Source organism: Microtus pennsylvanicus, chromosome 2 (assembly GCF_037038515.1).
Source record: "Microtus pennsylvanicus isolate mMicPen1 chromosome 2, mMicPen1.hap1, whole genome shotgun sequence".
Lineage (NCBI taxonomy): Eukaryota > Metazoa > Chordata > Mammalia > Rodentia > Cricetidae > Microtus > Microtus pennsylvanicus.
The window spans coordinates 99,594,227-99,612,684 of NC_134580.1; the positions used below are offsets into that span (position 1 = coordinate 99,594,227).

At 45.5% G+C, this 18,458-nt stretch overlaps 2 protein-coding genes across 7 annotated transcripts in view; one reads left to right on the forward strand and one right to left on the reverse strand.

Annotated features, from left to right (window-relative positions):
* Tp53bp1 (tumor protein p53 binding protein 1) overlaps positions 1–18,458 on the reverse strand; it is a 90,150-nt gene that overhangs the window by 36,600 nt on the left and 35,092 nt on the right. For all 6 annotated transcript variants that reach the window (XM_075961922.1, XM_075961921.1, XM_075961926.1 and 3 more), the window contains 5 exons: positions 17,910–18,073; positions 14,392–14,518; positions 13,632–13,726; positions 8,411–8,616; positions 1,546–2,842 (listed from right to left, as the gene is read on the reverse strand). In XM_075961922.1, the coding sequence (XP_075818037.1) occupies positions 1,546–2,842; positions 8,411–8,616; positions 13,632–13,726; positions 14,392–14,518; positions 17,910–18,073 (1,889 nt within the window). The remainder of the gene's footprint in view (positions 1–1,545; positions 2,843–8,410; positions 8,617–13,631; positions 13,727–14,391; positions 14,519–17,909; positions 18,074–18,458) is intronic.
* Positions 1–18,458, forward strand: part of Serf2 (small EDRK-rich factor 2) — a 233,729-nt gene that overhangs the window by 11,793 nt on the left and 203,478 nt on the right. The window lies entirely within an intron of this gene.

Here is an 18,458-nt window from a genome sequence, read left to right on the forward strand (position 1 = left end):
ATTCTAAAAGGTACTCTTGGCAGGCTAGAGAGATGGCTCGGAGGTTAAAAGCACTGTCTGCTCTTTTAGAGATCCCATGTTCAATTCCTAGCAACCACATGGTGGCTCACAACCATTTGTAGTGGGATCTGATGCCTTCTTCTGCCATAAAGGCATACATATAGATAGAGTACTCATATTCATAATTCTAAAAAAAAAAGGTATTTCTGACAGACAATGTGGCACACAGCTGTAACCCCAGCACCTGAGACATGGAAACAGGAAATAAAACATTTGAAGGCATGGTACTATAAACCTTGTCAAAAGCCCCTGACTAGGGAGAGCACAGGCCACAGCTGGGACACACAGTCATGTTAGACGTCAAGCTGTCAATCTGCCTTCTATATATTTATGCCTATACCTATAGGTGTACATTGCTCTCAACTGTGGTCAGAAAAGCTGCTTTTGTGCAGTGGGCAACAGCTACTGCAGAGACTCCTGTCTAGTCCAGGTTTCAGGCAGACCTGACCACAAGTGCTCACCTGGAATGATCTCCATTAACCTCCCCATCCAAGGCTTTGCAGAAGGACAGGAGAAAGAAGGTAAGAGCTGGTGGATGAGGAGAGAGCTGGGAAATGCTGACTTCTGGACATGACGTGGCTGTTACACACATCAACTCTTGACACCTACAGTTACCTGTACTGGGCCTGCGCAAGATCAAGCCAGTGGAAACTCCAGTGCGAAGGGGAAAGAGGCTACTGGCAGCTGATGGCTGCTGAGGGAGGGCTTGCCTTTACGGATACAGTCGCTGGTGGGGCACACATGCCCAGTGGATGGCCTCACAACCATGCACATACGGGTAATACTGACTGGACTCGGGGGGGAGGGGGCGGGAGGGGCTAATAATATACCAGTAAAAGAAAGACATGAAGTTGGGAGGGTAATAAGGTCAGGGGCACCAGGAGTTTGGAGGAAGGTAATGGTGGATGGATATAATCAAAATACATTGTACAAATCTATAAAATTTCCAAATAATAACTTTGTTTTAAAATGAAATTATTAAATATCAGGAAAAAAGAAAATGTGAAGCCAGTCTGGACTGTAAAAATAAAGCCTTGAATCAAAAAAGACAAAGACAGACAGATAGACAGACAGAGACAAACAGATAGAGACAGGATAAGATAGAAAAAGAAAGGACTCACTGCACCTGTGGAATCATAAAAATATGTTAGGGATGGAAGTATAGCTCACTGTGGCACCTGCGTAGCTCACATGAGGTTAACCATGAGGTGGCAGGAGAGCCTCAAGGGCAGGACCTAAGTAGACAAAAATAAACTGGTACGATTCCTAACTACACACATTAACTACTCCTGAATTATGGTGTTGATAAATCTCCAATGTTCTCTGGTCATAAAAATAATTACAACTATGAAAGAAAACTACAATCACTAATCTCAAAATTATTCTCTCACGCTAATACTCATTTCTGACAATGTGTGAGCTCTCTTACTTCCTTTCCAAAGGAGGCCTGGCCAGACAGCTCAAAATGAATCTGTCATCACTCACCGCTAGAACTTTCACAGAAACTCTGCGAGGCGCAGGCAGGGGCCTTCGCAAGCTGCTGGGACGTTCCCTCTGCCCCCAGCTGCTTGGCTTCGGCCACTTTGGCATCTATGGTCACTGAGCTGTCTTTCTCTTGAAGCTGGGGCTGGGGCATCTCCTGGTCGGGTGTGGGAGGCTGCGGAGAGTCTTCCTCGACAGCGTCCTTTGCTGTGGTCTCTGCTTTCACATCTCCATCACACTCGGCATCCTTTTCCTCCAGAGTGTTCACTCTATTCTCAGCACACGGTTCCACCTCTGGAGCCATATCCTCCCAGGACTGTGAATCTGAGCACTTCTCCACTCCCTCAAAAGGTTCACTGGGAAAATCATCTCTTAGTGAGGGCTCCTTCATTTCAACGATAACAACACTGGAGTCCTCGGACGTGGCTTCCTCCCAGGTTTCTGGCTCCTTATGCTCTAACTCCTGGTGGAGCATTGCTGGCAGCTTCTGGGGGGAGTCAACACTAATCATACTGGTTTCAACTTCCATAGCTTCTGGACATTCTTCTTTGGGAGGTTCCTTCTGAAGACACAATGCCTGGGACTGAGTCTCAGTCAGAGACAGGTGCAGCGGGATACTCTCCATCGTTTCTTCCTTGGGCTCTTCTCTGTGACTTCCACAGGGAGTCTCAGGGACTTCTTCTACCTCAGATCCCGAAAACCCCTCCTCTGGATGCTGTTCTTTCATTTCCACAGCTTCCTCCTGATCTAAGACACTAGAAAGGGCCTCGGACCGAGTAGCAGGAGATGGAACAGCCTGGCTCCCGGAATCACAAGTGAGATCGATGCAAACATCTTCAGTGGCAGTCTCTTCTCCGCCTTTCCTACCAGCAGCTAAAACATCAGCGTCACCTCTGTTCTCTGCGTCACCCGCTTCTGTTTGGCCATCATTCTGACTCAGTTCTTCTAGCTGGCCGTCTTGTGCTGGATTCATCAGGATATTATCACCTTCGGCAGGCAGTTCAGAATTGGTAACTGGAGACAGTGGCTCGGTATCGTCAATCTGTGTGTTCTCTCCATCTCCCTCGATCCTAGGAGAGCCCAAGCCCTCCATCCTTGAGGACTGGCTACACTCACTTGTAGAAAGTATCAGTTTGCAAGAGTCCCCTGTCAGGGAGAGCCCAAGGTCGGCAGTGAAATTCTTTGGTTCACTCTCTGAAGTCTTGGAACACTCAACAGTCAGAGATGAGCTGTGCAGATTGCCGTCCTTCTTCTCATCGCTTGACCGCTCTTCCAGACTTGGTGAGGGAATGAAAATGTCCTGAGGAAGGATCAAAACGTCAAGCCATCAGTGGTCCATAGCGTGTTTCTTTTATATCTAACCTTTAGATTCACCTACATTTCTAAATCAATTATTCAGAAAGTAAAGACCTCTAGCTAGGGCTGTAATTCCAGAACTTCAAACCCTACAACCTGTCTTTCAACTACATGAGTCATTCTGTTCGGTGTCTTGTAAAATCTCTGGCAAAAATAAGCATAATCTAAACAAAAGCCGAAAAGTACTAGTTTATTAAGCACAAGAATATTCAAACTTAATTTCACCATCAAGCTGCCAAAGTCATGTTATTCACACGGAATGGGTCCCAGTATGTTTACAGAAACATCTTCAATCTCATGAAGTAGGACCTGATACTCATTCTGCTTCATGGGGCCACTATGGACAGTCATAAGGCAGGTGTTAAAGTGTAAAGACACAAGAGCATTGTAATCAGACACGGAGAAACAGAACTAAAGCTACAATGAAATGCCACCAGAGCCACAAAAATGGCTAAGTTCTAAAACCTCACAAACCAAGTACCAACATCTCCGTGGAACAACTGTAGATCCTCGCGCATGGCTGGCAAGAAAGCAAGACAGCACAGACACGGTAGCACAGCCCTTCTAAAGTTAAACACACACTTACACACGACTCCAAATTCCTTGTGTGGGCTGTGATGTTGACTAGCTCAGTTGGCGGAGTGCTTGTCCAACATACTACACAAAGACGGCCCACGCCTTTAATGCCAGCCCTCTCCAGGTAGAGGCAGGAGAATCTCTGTGAGTTTTGAGGTCTACATAGGAAGTTCCAGAACAGCCAGGACTAGATAGAGAAACCCTATCTCATTAAAAAAACAAAACAAAACAACAACAACAAAAAAAGTAAAACCTAGACAAAGCGTAGGCACCATGAACATGTGGTGATCCCAGAGGTTGGGAGGCAGAGATGAGAACACTGCTGTAAATTCTAGGCCAGCTTATCTATGCAGTGAGTTCCACGCCATCCAGGGCTACAAAGTGGCCCCAATATGCACAGGCACACAGTAGCCTGAGGCATGCACCTTTAATCTCAGCGCAGGAAAAGACAACTGGATCTCAATGAGTTCAAGGCCAGCCTACTCTACATAGTAAGATCCAGGCCAGTCAAGACCACATAGTAAGAACTTGTCTCAAAAAATAAAAAAAATTGTGTGTGTGTGTGTGCGTGTGTGTGCGTGTGCGTGTGCGCGTGCGTGTGTGCATGTGCGTGTGCGTGTGTGTGTGTGTGTGTGTACACGCATGCACAGAGCACTCTTCTAACATAAACACTATCTGGAGGCCAGAGGATGACTTTGAGAATCAAGTCTCTCTTTCCACTGCTGTTCCTTAGTTCTGCTGATCAACTCAGGTTCTCAGGCTTTTGGAGCAAATACCCACCAACCCCCAAGCATCCTGCTGCCCCAATGCTGTTTTTCTTTTTCTTTCTTTAAGGGGTGGGGGTAGGGTGAGGGTTAAAACAGGAACTCATATGGCCAGGCTGACCTTGAATGCCTGCTCTTCCTGCCTTTACCACCCATGTGCTGTAATTATGGGTATGTGCCTTCATGCTTGCTTTACATTAACCCATTTCTTTCTCTTCCTTTCTTTCTTCCTTCCTTCCTCCTTCCTTTCATTTTTCCAGACAGAGTTTCTCTGTAACAGCCCTAGTTGTCCTGGAACTCACTCTATAGACCAGGCTGGCCTCAAACTTACAGAAACCGCCTTGCCTCTGCCTGAACACATAGTATTGAGCACGGGTACCACATCACAGCTCTCATGAGTCAACGCTGTCTTTCTACCTTTAAGAATGGCATAGGAATTAGATACATAATAAAAAAAAAAAAGGAGGTAACATTTAAATTAGAACGGTAAATTCAACATTCATTTTAATTCTTTCTGAAACCCAGCTAAGCAATGGTAAAAGCATGTTTTTCCCTAACATGCACAATTCTCAAGGAAAAGGACTACACACACACACACACACACACACACACGCACGCACACGCACGCGTATACTCTGAAAGAATGGCAAGGAAAGGTTACAAGGCCAAATAAAAGAAAGGCAAAAGGTTACCAGGGTAATACAACACACGGCGCCATGCCCCACCCTGAAAAGGACTTACTGGACTTGGCAGTAGCACCAGATAATCCTAAGAGTGATGGTAAGGGAGCTGCTAGAACAGGACGACCGCCTGGAAGTCTGTGTAAGAAGCAGTTCAACTCCCATATCCTCTTCCCTGCCCCCTCAACCCTGAGAAAATGAACACAATGCCCGGGAACTGGAGGACAGGAAGCCCAGGCGTGAGAGCCCCATCCTGAAGACAGAGGGGTTGCAGGACTCTGCAGACTAAGTGGAACCTCTCGCATCACCTTCACCCCAAACCGTCCTCCTCTAAAGACCCGCTATATGACAATAGACCCTGTACCCAGCAGGCAGCGGGTTAGACTTTTCTGGGGAATGGGATCACCCCACGACGGTCAGGATCCCTACACTGGGATACTCCTGACAGAGCATCCCAGCAGATTACACGCAGTGAGGACCAGAAGTCCCAGCTATCACCTCAGGACTACTAATCCCGAGTTCTGGCTTTTCACTCTTAAATAGCAGAAAATGAGGAAAAGCTCTTATTTAAAAGATAGCAAGGGTCAGAGATGGAGAGATGGCTCAGCAGTGAAGAGCACTGCCTAAAACCAGGCAGTGCTGGTGCACACCTTTAATCCCAGCACTTGGGAGGCAGAGGCAGGCAGATCTCTGTGAGTTTGAGGCCAGCATGGTCTACAGAGCTAGTTCCAGGACAGGCTCCAAAGCTACAAAGAAACCCTGTCTCGAAAAAAAAAATCAGAAAAACAAACAAACAAAACCAAGTTATGGATATAGTTCAGTTGGGAGAGTTCGTGTCTAGCATGCACATAATACACAGAGTCCTGGGTTCCAACCCTATTATTAACAAAACTACTCAACAAGCTGGGTGTTCGTGGCAGATGCTTTCAATCCCAGCACTCAAGAGGCAGAGACAGGTTAGAGTTTGAGGCCAGTCTGGACTACATAGTGAGTTCCAGGACAGCCAGAGTTACATAGTGAGACCCTGTCTCAAAACAAGCAAACAATGAAAAAAACCACTCCACAAAACCATGTGACAGGACACTGCCCGAAATCCCTCCACTCAGGTGGTGGAGGCAGGAAGGTCCGAGCTCCATGTCGTCCTCGTTACACAGTGAGTAGTTTGTGATACCACGTGACCCCGCCTCAAAAACATGTGATACCACGTGACCCCGCCTCAAAAACATGAAAAAAGGAAACAGAATTGGTCTTTGAGATAACCTATTAGTAAACACACACATTTCATTCGGGCCTACAGTCTGGTTCCCCAACACTAAACAAGCATGGCATGGTGACACATCTTTCAAAGGCTAGTAGACCAAGGCTAGGACGAGTACAAGGCTAGCCTGGGTTACAAAGCAGACTCTGTCTCAAAACGAAATAACTAAGAACAGAAGAAATAGTTTGCACAGTGTGCTCGAGGCCGTGGGCTCGGCCCTAGGACCACATAAATAAACACATTATCAAAGCCTACTTAGAACAGTGACACTTCTGGAGAAGAAAACTTTCAAAATGATTATTATCATTAAAGAGAAATACATACATAAACAAGACAAAAATATTCAGAGGGAAAAAAAGACTGCAAGAATTAAAAACAAAAGCATAGAAATTAGTAATCCGAAGATTAAAATAGACGACGCCAGCAACTACACCCACAGTTTACATAAGAGAAATAAAATATATCCTCACACAAGTGTGTACATCAGCCTTCAGAGCAGCATGATTCACAGAGATAAAAAGAGAAAAACCCCAGTGTTTGTCAACTGAACTAAAAAGTAAACGTCATACACACACAACAGGACCAGGCCCAAGAGATGGACTGAAGGTCTGCTCCATGCAGGGACATCATGCTATCACAGTTAGCTTCAGCTGTCAACCTGATACAACCCAGAGACGTCTAGGGTGGGGAGTACAGACACAGGGACTGCAGGATCACAATTCAAAAAAAAGGTCACAAGGTCCAAAGCAAAATCAATTGGCCTTACACTACTCAATAAAAGCACCAGAAACACAAAATCAGGAGTGCAATGCCTTAAAATCGCCAAGTATCAGCAATCATTTATAACTCCACAGCCTACAAACTATGAAATAAATAAGAGAGTAGATAAAAGGCTCTAAGAAAATGTCCCCAACCAGCATGAGGAACTAGACCAGCAGTTCTCAACCTGTGGGTCACGGCCCCTTTGGAGGGGGTCACACAACCCTTTCACATGGCCCCATAACCGATACTCTGTACATCATATATTTACATTATGATTTATAACAATAACAAAATTACAACTGGTTTTTGTTTTGTTTTCCAAGACAGAATTTCTTTTTATAGCCTTGGCTGTCCTGTAACTCTGTAGATCTGGCTGGCCTCAAACTCAGAGATCTGTCTGCCTCTGCATCCTGAGTGCTGAATTAAAGGCGTGCGCCACCACCCCAAGCACAAAATTACAATTACTAATTAGCAACAAAAATAATTTTATGGTTGGAGGTCAGCACAACATGATGTTGTACTACAGTGTCACAGCACTAGGAAGGCTGAAAACCGCTGAACTTGACCAAAGAAGCCAGCAAGCAAAGATGGGGAGCAGACAAACTGTCAAAATGATGCCCGAAGTCACCCTCTGACCTCCACACACACATGCAATAACATGCATGCCACATATACATGCGCACACAATAACGTACTTTTTGTTTTTCAAAACATAGTTTCTCTGTAGCTCTGGCTGTCCTGGAACTCACTCTGTAGACCAGGCTGCTCTCGAACTCACAGAGATCCGCCTGCCTCTGCCTCCCAAGTGCTGGGATTAAAGGCGTGCGCCACCACTGGATGGCTCAGCCATTAAAGGATAGATTTACAACCAAAAAATAGAATACTTTCTTTAAAGATTGGTCTAGATATGTTGCTCAGTGACAAGGCACTTGCCTGGAGTCTGCATGTGGTGTTCTGACTAGGAAGGAATGGGCCCCACAGACTCTGTGTTTGAATGCTTGGACCATAGGGAGTTACAATATTAACAGGTGTGGCCTTGTTAGCGGAAGTGTGTCACTGTGGAGACGGGCTTTGAGGTCTCCCATATCATGCCCAGTGTCAGTCTCCCTCTGCTGCAGATTAAGACGTAGTGCTCTCAGCTCCCTCGGCACCATGTCTGCCTGCACACCTCCATGTCCCAACGCGATGAACAAATCCTCTGAACTGTAAGCCAGCCCATTAAGTATTTTCCATAGTCATGGTGTCTCTTCACAGCCATAGCAGCCCTAAGAACTGTGCACCCTTAGGTTCAAATCCCTGAACCACAAAGTAAGGAGGAGGGAAGCTCTGAGTTCGAGGCCAGTCTGGTCTACAAAGCAAGTTCCAGGAAGCCAGGGCTATCACACAGAAAAACCCTGCCTCGAAGAGAAAAAAAAAAAGTAAGGAGGGAAGCAAAAGTGTGAGGAGAAGGAACCTCTGCCTACAACACTCACGTGAGAGAACTCCGGCTGTGACGGAATGGGCAGCGAGCCCGGAGTACAGACAGGCGTGCTCTGAGACACTGGGGTTGACACGTGGGGTGACGCAGCGGGCGGACATGGGAGAAGCGGTTTTTCTATCTCCAATGCTTCCTCATCCTGAAGCTTCTGCAAAGTCTCCCCTCCTTCTTCAGGCATCACTGATATATCCATGGGCTCATCTGATTCCACACAGGAAAAATGATTAAGAAATTATCACTCACCAATACCAACAGCAATTATGCTACAGAAACTTCAATTCCTAAAGCACAGTGTCCTAATTTTCAAAAACTGACCTGACAATGGGTTGTGTCCCACCAATTCTGCCCTGTGCACATGCATGTGCACACATATGGAGCTCAGCAGACAACTTTCAGGAGCTGGGTCTCTCCCCCCACTATGGGCTCCAGGGACAACACTCAGACTGTTGGGCTTTCCGGTCAAGCATTTTTAATCACCTCACCAAGACACATCTATTTTCAAATACAGACTAAAATGGTGTTTCATCTGAGGGTACCCACCCCACTGTAGCACGAATTCTAATTGGTCTTAATAAATAAAACCTGGAATCAGAAGAGCTAAAAGATCAGGGAGGCAGAGCAGTTCTTACTAGAACTAGAGTTCTTACTTCTACCAATGCTCAAACCAAAGGTGATCCTGTCTCCACCAACCTTCAGACTGCTGCTGTCTCTACAAAACCCCAGACTGCATTTGCACTCCTGTCTCCACCGCCCTAGTGTTGGGATTAAAGGCGTGTGATTCCAAGTGCTGAGATCACCTTTGTGTGAGCTGTTTCTCTTTTAGACAGATTCACTCTCATGTAGCACACAGTGGCTTTGAACTCAGAGAGATCCATCTGCCTCTGTCTCCCGAATGCTGGAATTAAAGGTGTGTGCCACCACTGCCTGGTCTCTCTGGCTAACTAGTGGTTTAGCCCTGCAGGCTGATCTTCATGCAAACTTTGTTAGATTACAAACAAAGCATCACTACACCTGACCCATACGAAATGGAAATCAGATCGTCTCCTCTAAACCTTCCCAGCATATTGTAACTCATTCTCACGCCTGTAGGAATAGTCAGATTAATATTTTCATGTGTTTGTATATGTGGTGTGCATGTGTATGAATGTCTACATGTGTGTGGGTACAAACACGTGTGCACAAGTTGGGGGGTGTCTGTGGAGGCCCAAGGTTGATGTCAAAATCTTACTTGACTTTGCCTAGTGTTGCTAACCAGCTTAGTCCCGTGGGTCCCATCTCCACCTTCTGAAGTTAGATTAACGAGCCATGCTCTCCCAGCCATCTACATGGGTTCCAATGATCCCACCAACTCCACCAAGCACTTTGACTGCTGAGCCACCTCCCCAGCACTTAATGCCACCTAATTTAACTATTACACAGTGTGCCCCAGGCCCAGAAAGGAATGAACGTGTTCATCACTCTGAGTCAGTTATCTAATGTATGAACTTGTAGCTCCAGTACGTACTAAGTGCAGAGACTGACACCAGAACAAATTCAGAGTTACCCACGCCAATCAACACTGATTTAGCTCAGAACCAAGACACCGATTCCAACACAAACTGCTCAGGGGAAACACACAGAGAGAACACAAAACACTGTTTCTGGGGCTGGAAAGATGATTCAAAGGTTAAGAGCACAGGTTACTGTTCTTCCAAAGGACCTAGGTTCGAGTCCCACCCAGCACTCACAGTCATCTGCAACTCCAATTCCAGGGGATCCAACACACTATCCTGGCCTTGGGGTGCCAGGCATACAAGTGGTTCACAAACATACATGCAGGCAAAACACCCATATACATATAGAATCTAAAAAACACGATTTCTGCATAATATTCTACCTACCTTAAGGCTACCCAGCCCATCGTCAGAACCGGCCTGTTTAGTTCATCAGGCTTCTGACCCTGAACCGACAACTTGACCCCAACCACACCAGCCATAAGCTACTTTCTCCATTGAGTCTGCCCCAGTTTACAATCACACACACAATCCAAATTCAGTGCCACCTGGCTGCTTGCTCACCATTACATGCCCGTCTCGTGAGATTTTAGGGTCCGGTGCTACAAACTTTGATTTAGATAACAAAACAAACAAATCCAAAGAGCATTGGAAACTTCACAAACATGTATGCACATGTTAAGCAAATGTGTTCAATACAGTTGACGCAATGTTACACGGAAAAGAAAAAAGAAAACTAAATCAGATATATAATGATGCCAACTGCATGAAAATACTTTTTCGTATGCACAGAAAAATCTTTGAAAAACACATCCGAATACTAACTATAATTAAATCTGGACTGTGGACCCTCAGATGATTCTTTCATTTTCTTCACTTTAATATACTTTTCCAAATCTTCTACAGTGAGCACTGATTAAACATCTGGAGAAGATTTTTATACAATCCTTTTTCATATGTTCACATTACAGATAGAAGAAATTAAGACACTAACCTAATAATCTAAGTAGGGTTTTGTAGAAAGGAATCTCATCCCCACCAATGACACAAACAGTCAGAATGCTGTTGGTCTGCCCGGGTCCCACCAATGACACAAACAGTCAGAATGCTATTGGTCTGCCCGGGTTCCACCAATGACACAAACAGTCAGAATGCTGTTGGTCTGCCCGGGTTCCACCAATGACACAAACAGTCAGAATGCTGTTGGTCTGCCCGGGTTCCACCAATGACACAAACTGTCAGAATGCTGTTGGTCTGCCCGGGTTCCACCAATGACACAAACAGTCAGAATGCTGTTGGTCTGCCCGGGTTCCACCAATGACACAGTCAGAATGCTGTTGGTCTGCCCGGGTTCCACCAATGACACAAACAGTCAGAATGCTGTTGGTCTGCCCAGGTTTCACCAATGACACAAACAATCAGAATGCTGTTGGTCTGCCCGGGTTTCACCAATGACACAGTCAGAATGCTGTTGGTCTGCCCGGGTTCCACCAATGACACAAACAGTCAGAATGCTGTTGGTCTGCCCGGGTTCCACCAATGACACAAACAGTCAGAATGCTGTTGGTCTGCCCGGGTTCCACCAATGACACAAACAGTCAGAATGCTGTTGCTCTGCCCGGGTTCCACCAATGACACAGTCAGAATGCTGTTGGTCTGCCCGGGTTCCACCAATGACACAGTCAGAATGCTGTTGCTCTGCCCGGGTTCCACCAATGACACAGTCAGAATGCTATTGCTCTGCCCGGGTTCCACCAATGACACAGTCAGAATGCTATTGCTCTGCCCGGGTTCCACCAATGACACAAACAGTCAGAATGCTGTTGGTCTGCCCGGGTTTCACCAATGACACAGTCAGAATGCTGTTGGTCTGCCCGGGTTCCACCAATGACACAAACAGTCAGAATGCTGTTGGTCTGCCCGGGTTTCACCAATGACACAGTCAGAATGCTGTTGGTCTGCCCGGGTTCCACCAATGACACAGTCAGAATGCTGTTGGTCTGCCCGGGTTCCACCTATGACACAGTCAGAATGCTGTTGGTCTGCCCGGGTTCCACCAATGACACAAACAGTCAGAATGCTGTTGGTCTGCCCGGGTTTCACCAATGACACAGTCAGAATGCTGTTGGTCTGCCCGGGTTCCACCAATGACACAGTCAGAATGCTGTTGGTCTGCCCGGGTTCCACCTATGACACAAACAGTCAGAATGCTGTTGGTCTGCCCGGGTTTCACCAATGACACAGTCAGAATGCTGTTGGTCTGCCCGGGTTCCACCAATGACACAGTCAGAATGCTGTTGGTCTGCCCGGGTTCCACCTATGACACAGTCAGAATGCTGTTGGTCTGCCCGGGTTCCACCAATGACACAAACAGTCAGAATGCTGTTGGTCTGCCCGGGTTCCACCAATGACACAGTCAGAATGCTGTTGGTCTGCCCGGGTTCCACCAATGACACAGTCAGAATGCTGTTGGTCTGCCCGGGTTCCACCTATGACACAGTCAGAATGCTGTTGGTCTGCCCGGGTTCCTACAACTGAGAAAACAGACAAGCAGAGAAGGAAGGAACAGAGGCTAAGCCACCCATGGAGTACTTCTCAGTACTCACGGATCAGCAGCACGGACAGCAGGCCGTCACAGGAGAACATATGTCAGGTAAAAACAAAAGCTTCAGAGGCAAGTGCCTGAGTTCAGACCCTAACTCCATCACTAGTTATGAAGTCTGTGACTCCATGTTCTCAAGTACAACATGGAGATAAAAGCAACTGCTACTTTGAATTTTTATGCAGATCCTTGGGGGAAGGCAGAAATATCTGGAGTAAATGATAGTATCTGGCATAAGCTAAGTGTTTAATTAATAATATGAGCCTCTACAGCCTTATCCGTGTGTGAATAAAAAAGAGCACCAAGTACGGTGTTACAAAGTTGAGTCTAGCACTCAGGAGGGGAAGGAGAGGATCTCTACCCGAAGGGCAGACTGGGCCACATAGCAAGACCTCTATCTCAAATGCAAAACAAAACAGAGGAAAAGAAGAAACAGAATTAACAGACATTTAGCCAATAAGTGGGCTGGGGATCTAGGCTGAGGACAGAGTGCTTGCCTACCATGCTCGAAGCCCAAGATCAGATACCCAGCGCCACCCAAATCACAGCATGGCAGCACGCATCTACAATTCCAACACTCAGGAGGTGAAAGCAGGTGATTCAAAGTGCAAGGGCATGCTCAGCGACAGAGGGATTTGAGGAGAGCCTGGGATACGTGAGACCATCTCTGGGGATGGGGAATGCTAAGTCCTCAAAAGGAAAAGCAAGTCAAAACTGTCAGCACCTCCTTCAAGCCACCCTTTGATTATTTTAATCAAAGCAAAATTAAAAAGCCCAAGAAACAACTGTTGGTTTTTCTCTCACTAGGAACAGGTTAGCATGTTACTGGAAGGTACCAGATAATTAATTAATAACCAATCCAGTATTTCCCCACACTTTCTTATTGGGTTCAATTTTAAAAACATAAAAATTCTTACCACTTATCAAAATAGTGGAAAAATCTTAGAAGAATCTATGCTTAAAAAGCAAAGAGCTAAAAGCGGTTTATCCTAGGCCATGTCCCGGGAAACTAGGGACAGAGTCTCAGGAACAGTGTGGCAAAGGACAAAGCAGCGTGCACTGGGGAGGCGGGACACTGCCCCTCTCCTGGGCTGAGATGAACACACATCACAACAGCTCACCTTTTCTCCCTCCTTGCTCTGTGGGACTGCTAGGAACGATAAAAGGGGTAGGTCGGAAAGCATCAGGGGAAGGAGCAACAAGATCTGAGGAATTCCTTTATATAAAGAGAGAATCACAGGTTATTTGACTGCGACCAAGCATTTGACATTTGCTTCAACTTTTTAACAAAAATATCCAGCTCACATATTTAACAGCAATATATACTTAATAAAATAGCATTTCTCCTGACCAGCAACCTAAGACTCAGACAGTTCTCAAACACTAAGTTCTTTCAAGAGCAAGGGCAAAATGGACATCTAGACACAAGGACATCATGATTTAAGAAACAGGACAACCAAAAGCTGAAACTAATTCACAGAACTGAGACATAAAAATCTCTACTTCATTTTAACACAATATGAAGAGTGTGCACATTTTTATTTAAAACCAAAAGCAAGCACAAAAAACAAAAAGCAAACCTCTTTTCCCTAGCTACTGCTGACTGTAACAGCCTACTCTCTCTTCTCTACTGCTAAGTGACAGAAATACTAGCAATTGGAGGCACGAATGATTGCCCTGAATGACAAGGCATTTCATTGCCTAGCGAAACCTTCGCCATCCACAATAAAGCCTCCAACAGCAGAACGTATGTACATACTTTAAGAGTTCACTAAGTTCTTGCCCCAAAACTCCTAAGGCCTGGATTCTAGCTTTTAGCTTTGAAAGGAATTCTGGTCTGAGAGGTACCCTGGCTCTCCAGGTCGTTTCAGGTTTACTTACGTGGAAAGACTGTCCTGAACAAGGGGCCTCTGACCAGACAGCTGCAGGAGCTGCAGGGTGGTGGCGGGTGTAGAAACCGGAGAACACCCACCTTCCTCCCTTGAAGGAGTAGAACAACCATCAGAAGCTAGTGGGGGAGAAAAGTTAGAGTTGTGTTTACTTCTCAGACTGACATCACTGAGTGGGGGACCTACTGAGTGCTACAAAAACAGCAATACCCAGTTTGTTACACTTCAGGGGACAGAAGTCCTTTTGGGTGGCAGCCCAACTCAATGGGACATCACCAGAACGCAAATCGGGAGTCAAAAGACACCCCACCCCACACCCCATTTCAGATTTCCTTAATAAAGAATTGGTTAACAGAGCTCCTGGTCTTTTCTACCATAATCTAAGCTTAGAGACGGTGATGGTTAGAAACACACTTCTGCGCATGTCTGAGAATTATGTATCAAACATTCTATCATTATCAGGAGAAAAATAATCCTAAAAACTGGTACCAAGAATTGGGGCCTAGCCTGTCATGAACCTGGCTTGTGGATTCCAGGCCTTTGGAGGTGGTTTGTACGAGAAATGTGTAAGAGTTTGCAGATGTAGAGCCCTGGGAGCTGTGCTTAGCAGGCCATTCCTGGGGAGAGTCTAAGATGCAGAAAAAAGGTGAAGACAGGAGAAGCCTGGCCCTCAAAGTTAGGGGAACAAGGACTCTACTGGGAAATGGAGTCACCAGTGATATTTTCTAGAACTCAACTATGAACCACTTGTGACATATTCCAGAGCTCAACTATAAGCCTGCAGTGACATATTCTGGCAAAGATCTGGCTGCACTGTACCAATGTCCTAAGAACTTGAGGCTGAATTCATAAGTAATGGAATAGCTGGATGTCGTGGGCACACGCCTTTACTCTCAGCACTTGAGAGGCAGAGGCAGGTGGATCTCTGTAAATTCAAGGCCTGCCTGGTCTACAGTGTTAGTTCCAGGGAAGCCAGAGCTACAATGTTAAGAACCTGACTCTAGGAAAGTAAAAAAATGTAACGAATAGACTAATTTGCCTGACAGAAGAAACTGCACTGCACTCAGGAAAGCTCTCTGCTCACGGTCCCCATTCAGTAAGAGAACAAAGACGTGAAAAAGTACAAGGATTCAAAGTTGTAGACAGAGTACAGGGAAAGTATCTGTAACATTTAAATCATGCCATTAAAGAGAAACCTCTTCGTGTTTTCAATGAGGACAACAAAAGGTAAAACCCCACCCACTCATTTGAAAGGAAAAGTCTGAACTGACAATGCCACCACGTGGGTTCTCTGCGGCAAAACAGCTGCCTAGGGAAATGTTTTTCCAAGGGCACCCTCAAAGACACAGGGTTTCTGCAACTGTGATCCAAGAGGTTGCTGCAACTGTGCTACATCTGAAGCTGGCAGAACTGGGAGTATCGTCCACATGGTACTGTTTTTGTAGGCATGAAAGATGGAGAAGCAAGAGAGTCACTGAATCTAGCACCAAAGTTTCAGAAAGCTGCTAAGTCCAGGCAATGTGTGGAAGGGTTAAGATTCCCTGCAACAAGGCTCTCCAAGACCATGCATGAAGCTGGGAAGGAGAAACCTAAGTTTCAATAGAGAACCCAGGAATGTTTGAGAAGCCAAAACATAGGAAAAGCTATGCCAAGAAAAGCTACAGCGGAGCTAACCAAAGAGAGAGGTCACCTACACTGAAGGCATCAGAGCGGAAGGAGGGAGCATCCAAGACTGTTAGAGCCCAGATGACAACATCACAAACCCAATCACATGGAGCTATAGGTTTGGTGTTTGCCCTGCTGGCTCTTAGTCTTGCTTTGCCCCCACCACTCTTTTTGGACTAGGACACTAGCTTTCCTTTTTTTTTTTTTTGCTTTCTAGGGGTTGTGGTTAGGAGATATGGTCTCAGATGCATTAGACTTTCAAACAATACTGGGGTTGTTAAGGACTATGGGGACTTTTGAAAAACTAAACACAGTTGCAATATGAGATGAAAATGAGATTTTAGGGGCTAGGGCAAAATGTTATGATCTAAAGAGATGTGTTGGTGTCAAGCTGAAAACAGGGTGGAGCTGTCATGATTAATTTTGTCAACTTGGCTGCATTTAGAATCACCATGGAAACACACCTCTGAGTGTGTCTATGAGGGTATTTCCAGAAAGGCTTAGCTGAGGAGGAAGCACCCTCTCTGAATGTATATATGTATGCAGCCAACCCCACGGGAATCCAGCTCTACTTCCTGAGCATGGACACTGTGACCAGTTTTTCTGTGCCCTATAGCCATAATCCCCCTGACATGGGGACTAGAACTCTAAACCTGTAAGACCAAAAAAATAAAATAAACTCCTGTTTTTAAAAAGCTACTCATCTATCTATTAATTTCTGTGTATGTTTGTATACCTCTAGGAACCCATAAAGGCCAGAAGAAAGCAACAGATCCCTGGAACTGGGCTTACAACAGATGGGGAGGGGCTATGTGGGTGCCGGGAACTGACCCTCTCTGCAAGAGTAGTCTTAACCACTGAGCCGTCTATCCAGTCCCAAACCTTCTTTCTTTCAGCTCTTTTTATCAGAATTTTTTGGTCACAGAATGATAAAAATAACTATTATAGATAGGAAAAGCCAGAATCCTTATACCTCTGCTTGGCTGCTCTTCTTTCTCGTGATGCTTCTACAATAAAACAGCAAGCGAGCCTTTTATTCCAAGGTCTACCTAAGGTGAAGGAAAGCTCATGCCATGATGCAGATGGGAGAAGTCAAAACAATGCGCATGACACCTGATGATATGAATGCAGCAATTTTCATGATTAGAACCTGAGCCTCCTCAAAGGAGACAGAAATTACTAAGTACTATTTCTAAAGTCTATGAGCAGCCATAGTGACTGACGATACCAAGTTCTCTACTGGCCCTTTGGCTTAGATGGAGACTATCAGCTTAGACTAATATCAACTGCACGATCCTTCACTGTAAAGAAATGCTTTAAGTACACCCTGATAGTGGGTGCCTGCTGATGTCTTACACACCAAGCACAACACAAAATACAAGGGGACACAACCTTCTTCCCTCCTCGCTTCTCACTGAAGCATTCTTACTTCCTGAGACTATGGAATGGGGGAGAAGACTACAGGAATGAGAAGCAAATTCCTTTCTACACTCTAAACTTTGGGGCCCTTCTTCTAGATCTTAATTTGTCTTTTGTGGCAAATAATAAAAAGATAAGTAAACTGCTACCCAAATGAGTAAGAAAAACATAGCAAATGTGACAGAAGAAATGGCAACTCTATCCATAAAACCAAGTCTACTAGGTTCACTACTATTTTTAATACCTGTTTCTAAAAGGGTGAAATTTACATTAAAAAAATTGACTAGTTAATGTTCTTTGAAAGTCTTCCTCACTAGCTAGGAATATATTTTTCTTCCATATTATACCTACGAAAGAGTACTTCTTAAAGAGCAGCCTAAGAACTGAAATAGAAACTTAGGACGGGAGGAAGACCAGCCAGCCTACCTGCTTTACTCTGCTCAAACAAGTCTTCCTGAGTTGATGAGACCTCAGGCTCCGAGGAGGTCTGGACCTGCAGCTCCCCTCCTAGCAGCTCGTGGGCAGGCACCAGCTCCTTTGTTTCTACAGCTGCAACAGGAGCTTGAGGACTGGAAGGCAGATCTTCCGACCTACGAGACCCACACCGCCAAGGATGAGGACTGCTAGTTCAAAGTTCCCTCTTCCAAAAGAAAAGTTTAAATCTAACAATTTTAAAGTTTCTAAGAGCTCTCATCTCCACGCCCTACTGAAAGTGAAGAAGAGTCCTCAGGCGTTCAAAGCCTGTCTCCAGCGCCCCCTTTCACCAGCCATACCTCTTTTCAGTTTCGTCTGCTCCAACACCAGTGACAAGTGATTGAGAATTGGTACAAACATCTTTATCCAGAACTGATATGGCTTTTCTCTTCACTGGCGCCACAAATATATTATCTATTGCCTGCTGACTGTTTCCAGGATTCCTTACACACTGCCCAACCAGGGAAGACTCACATTCTTGGCCCTTTCCCACAGACTTTT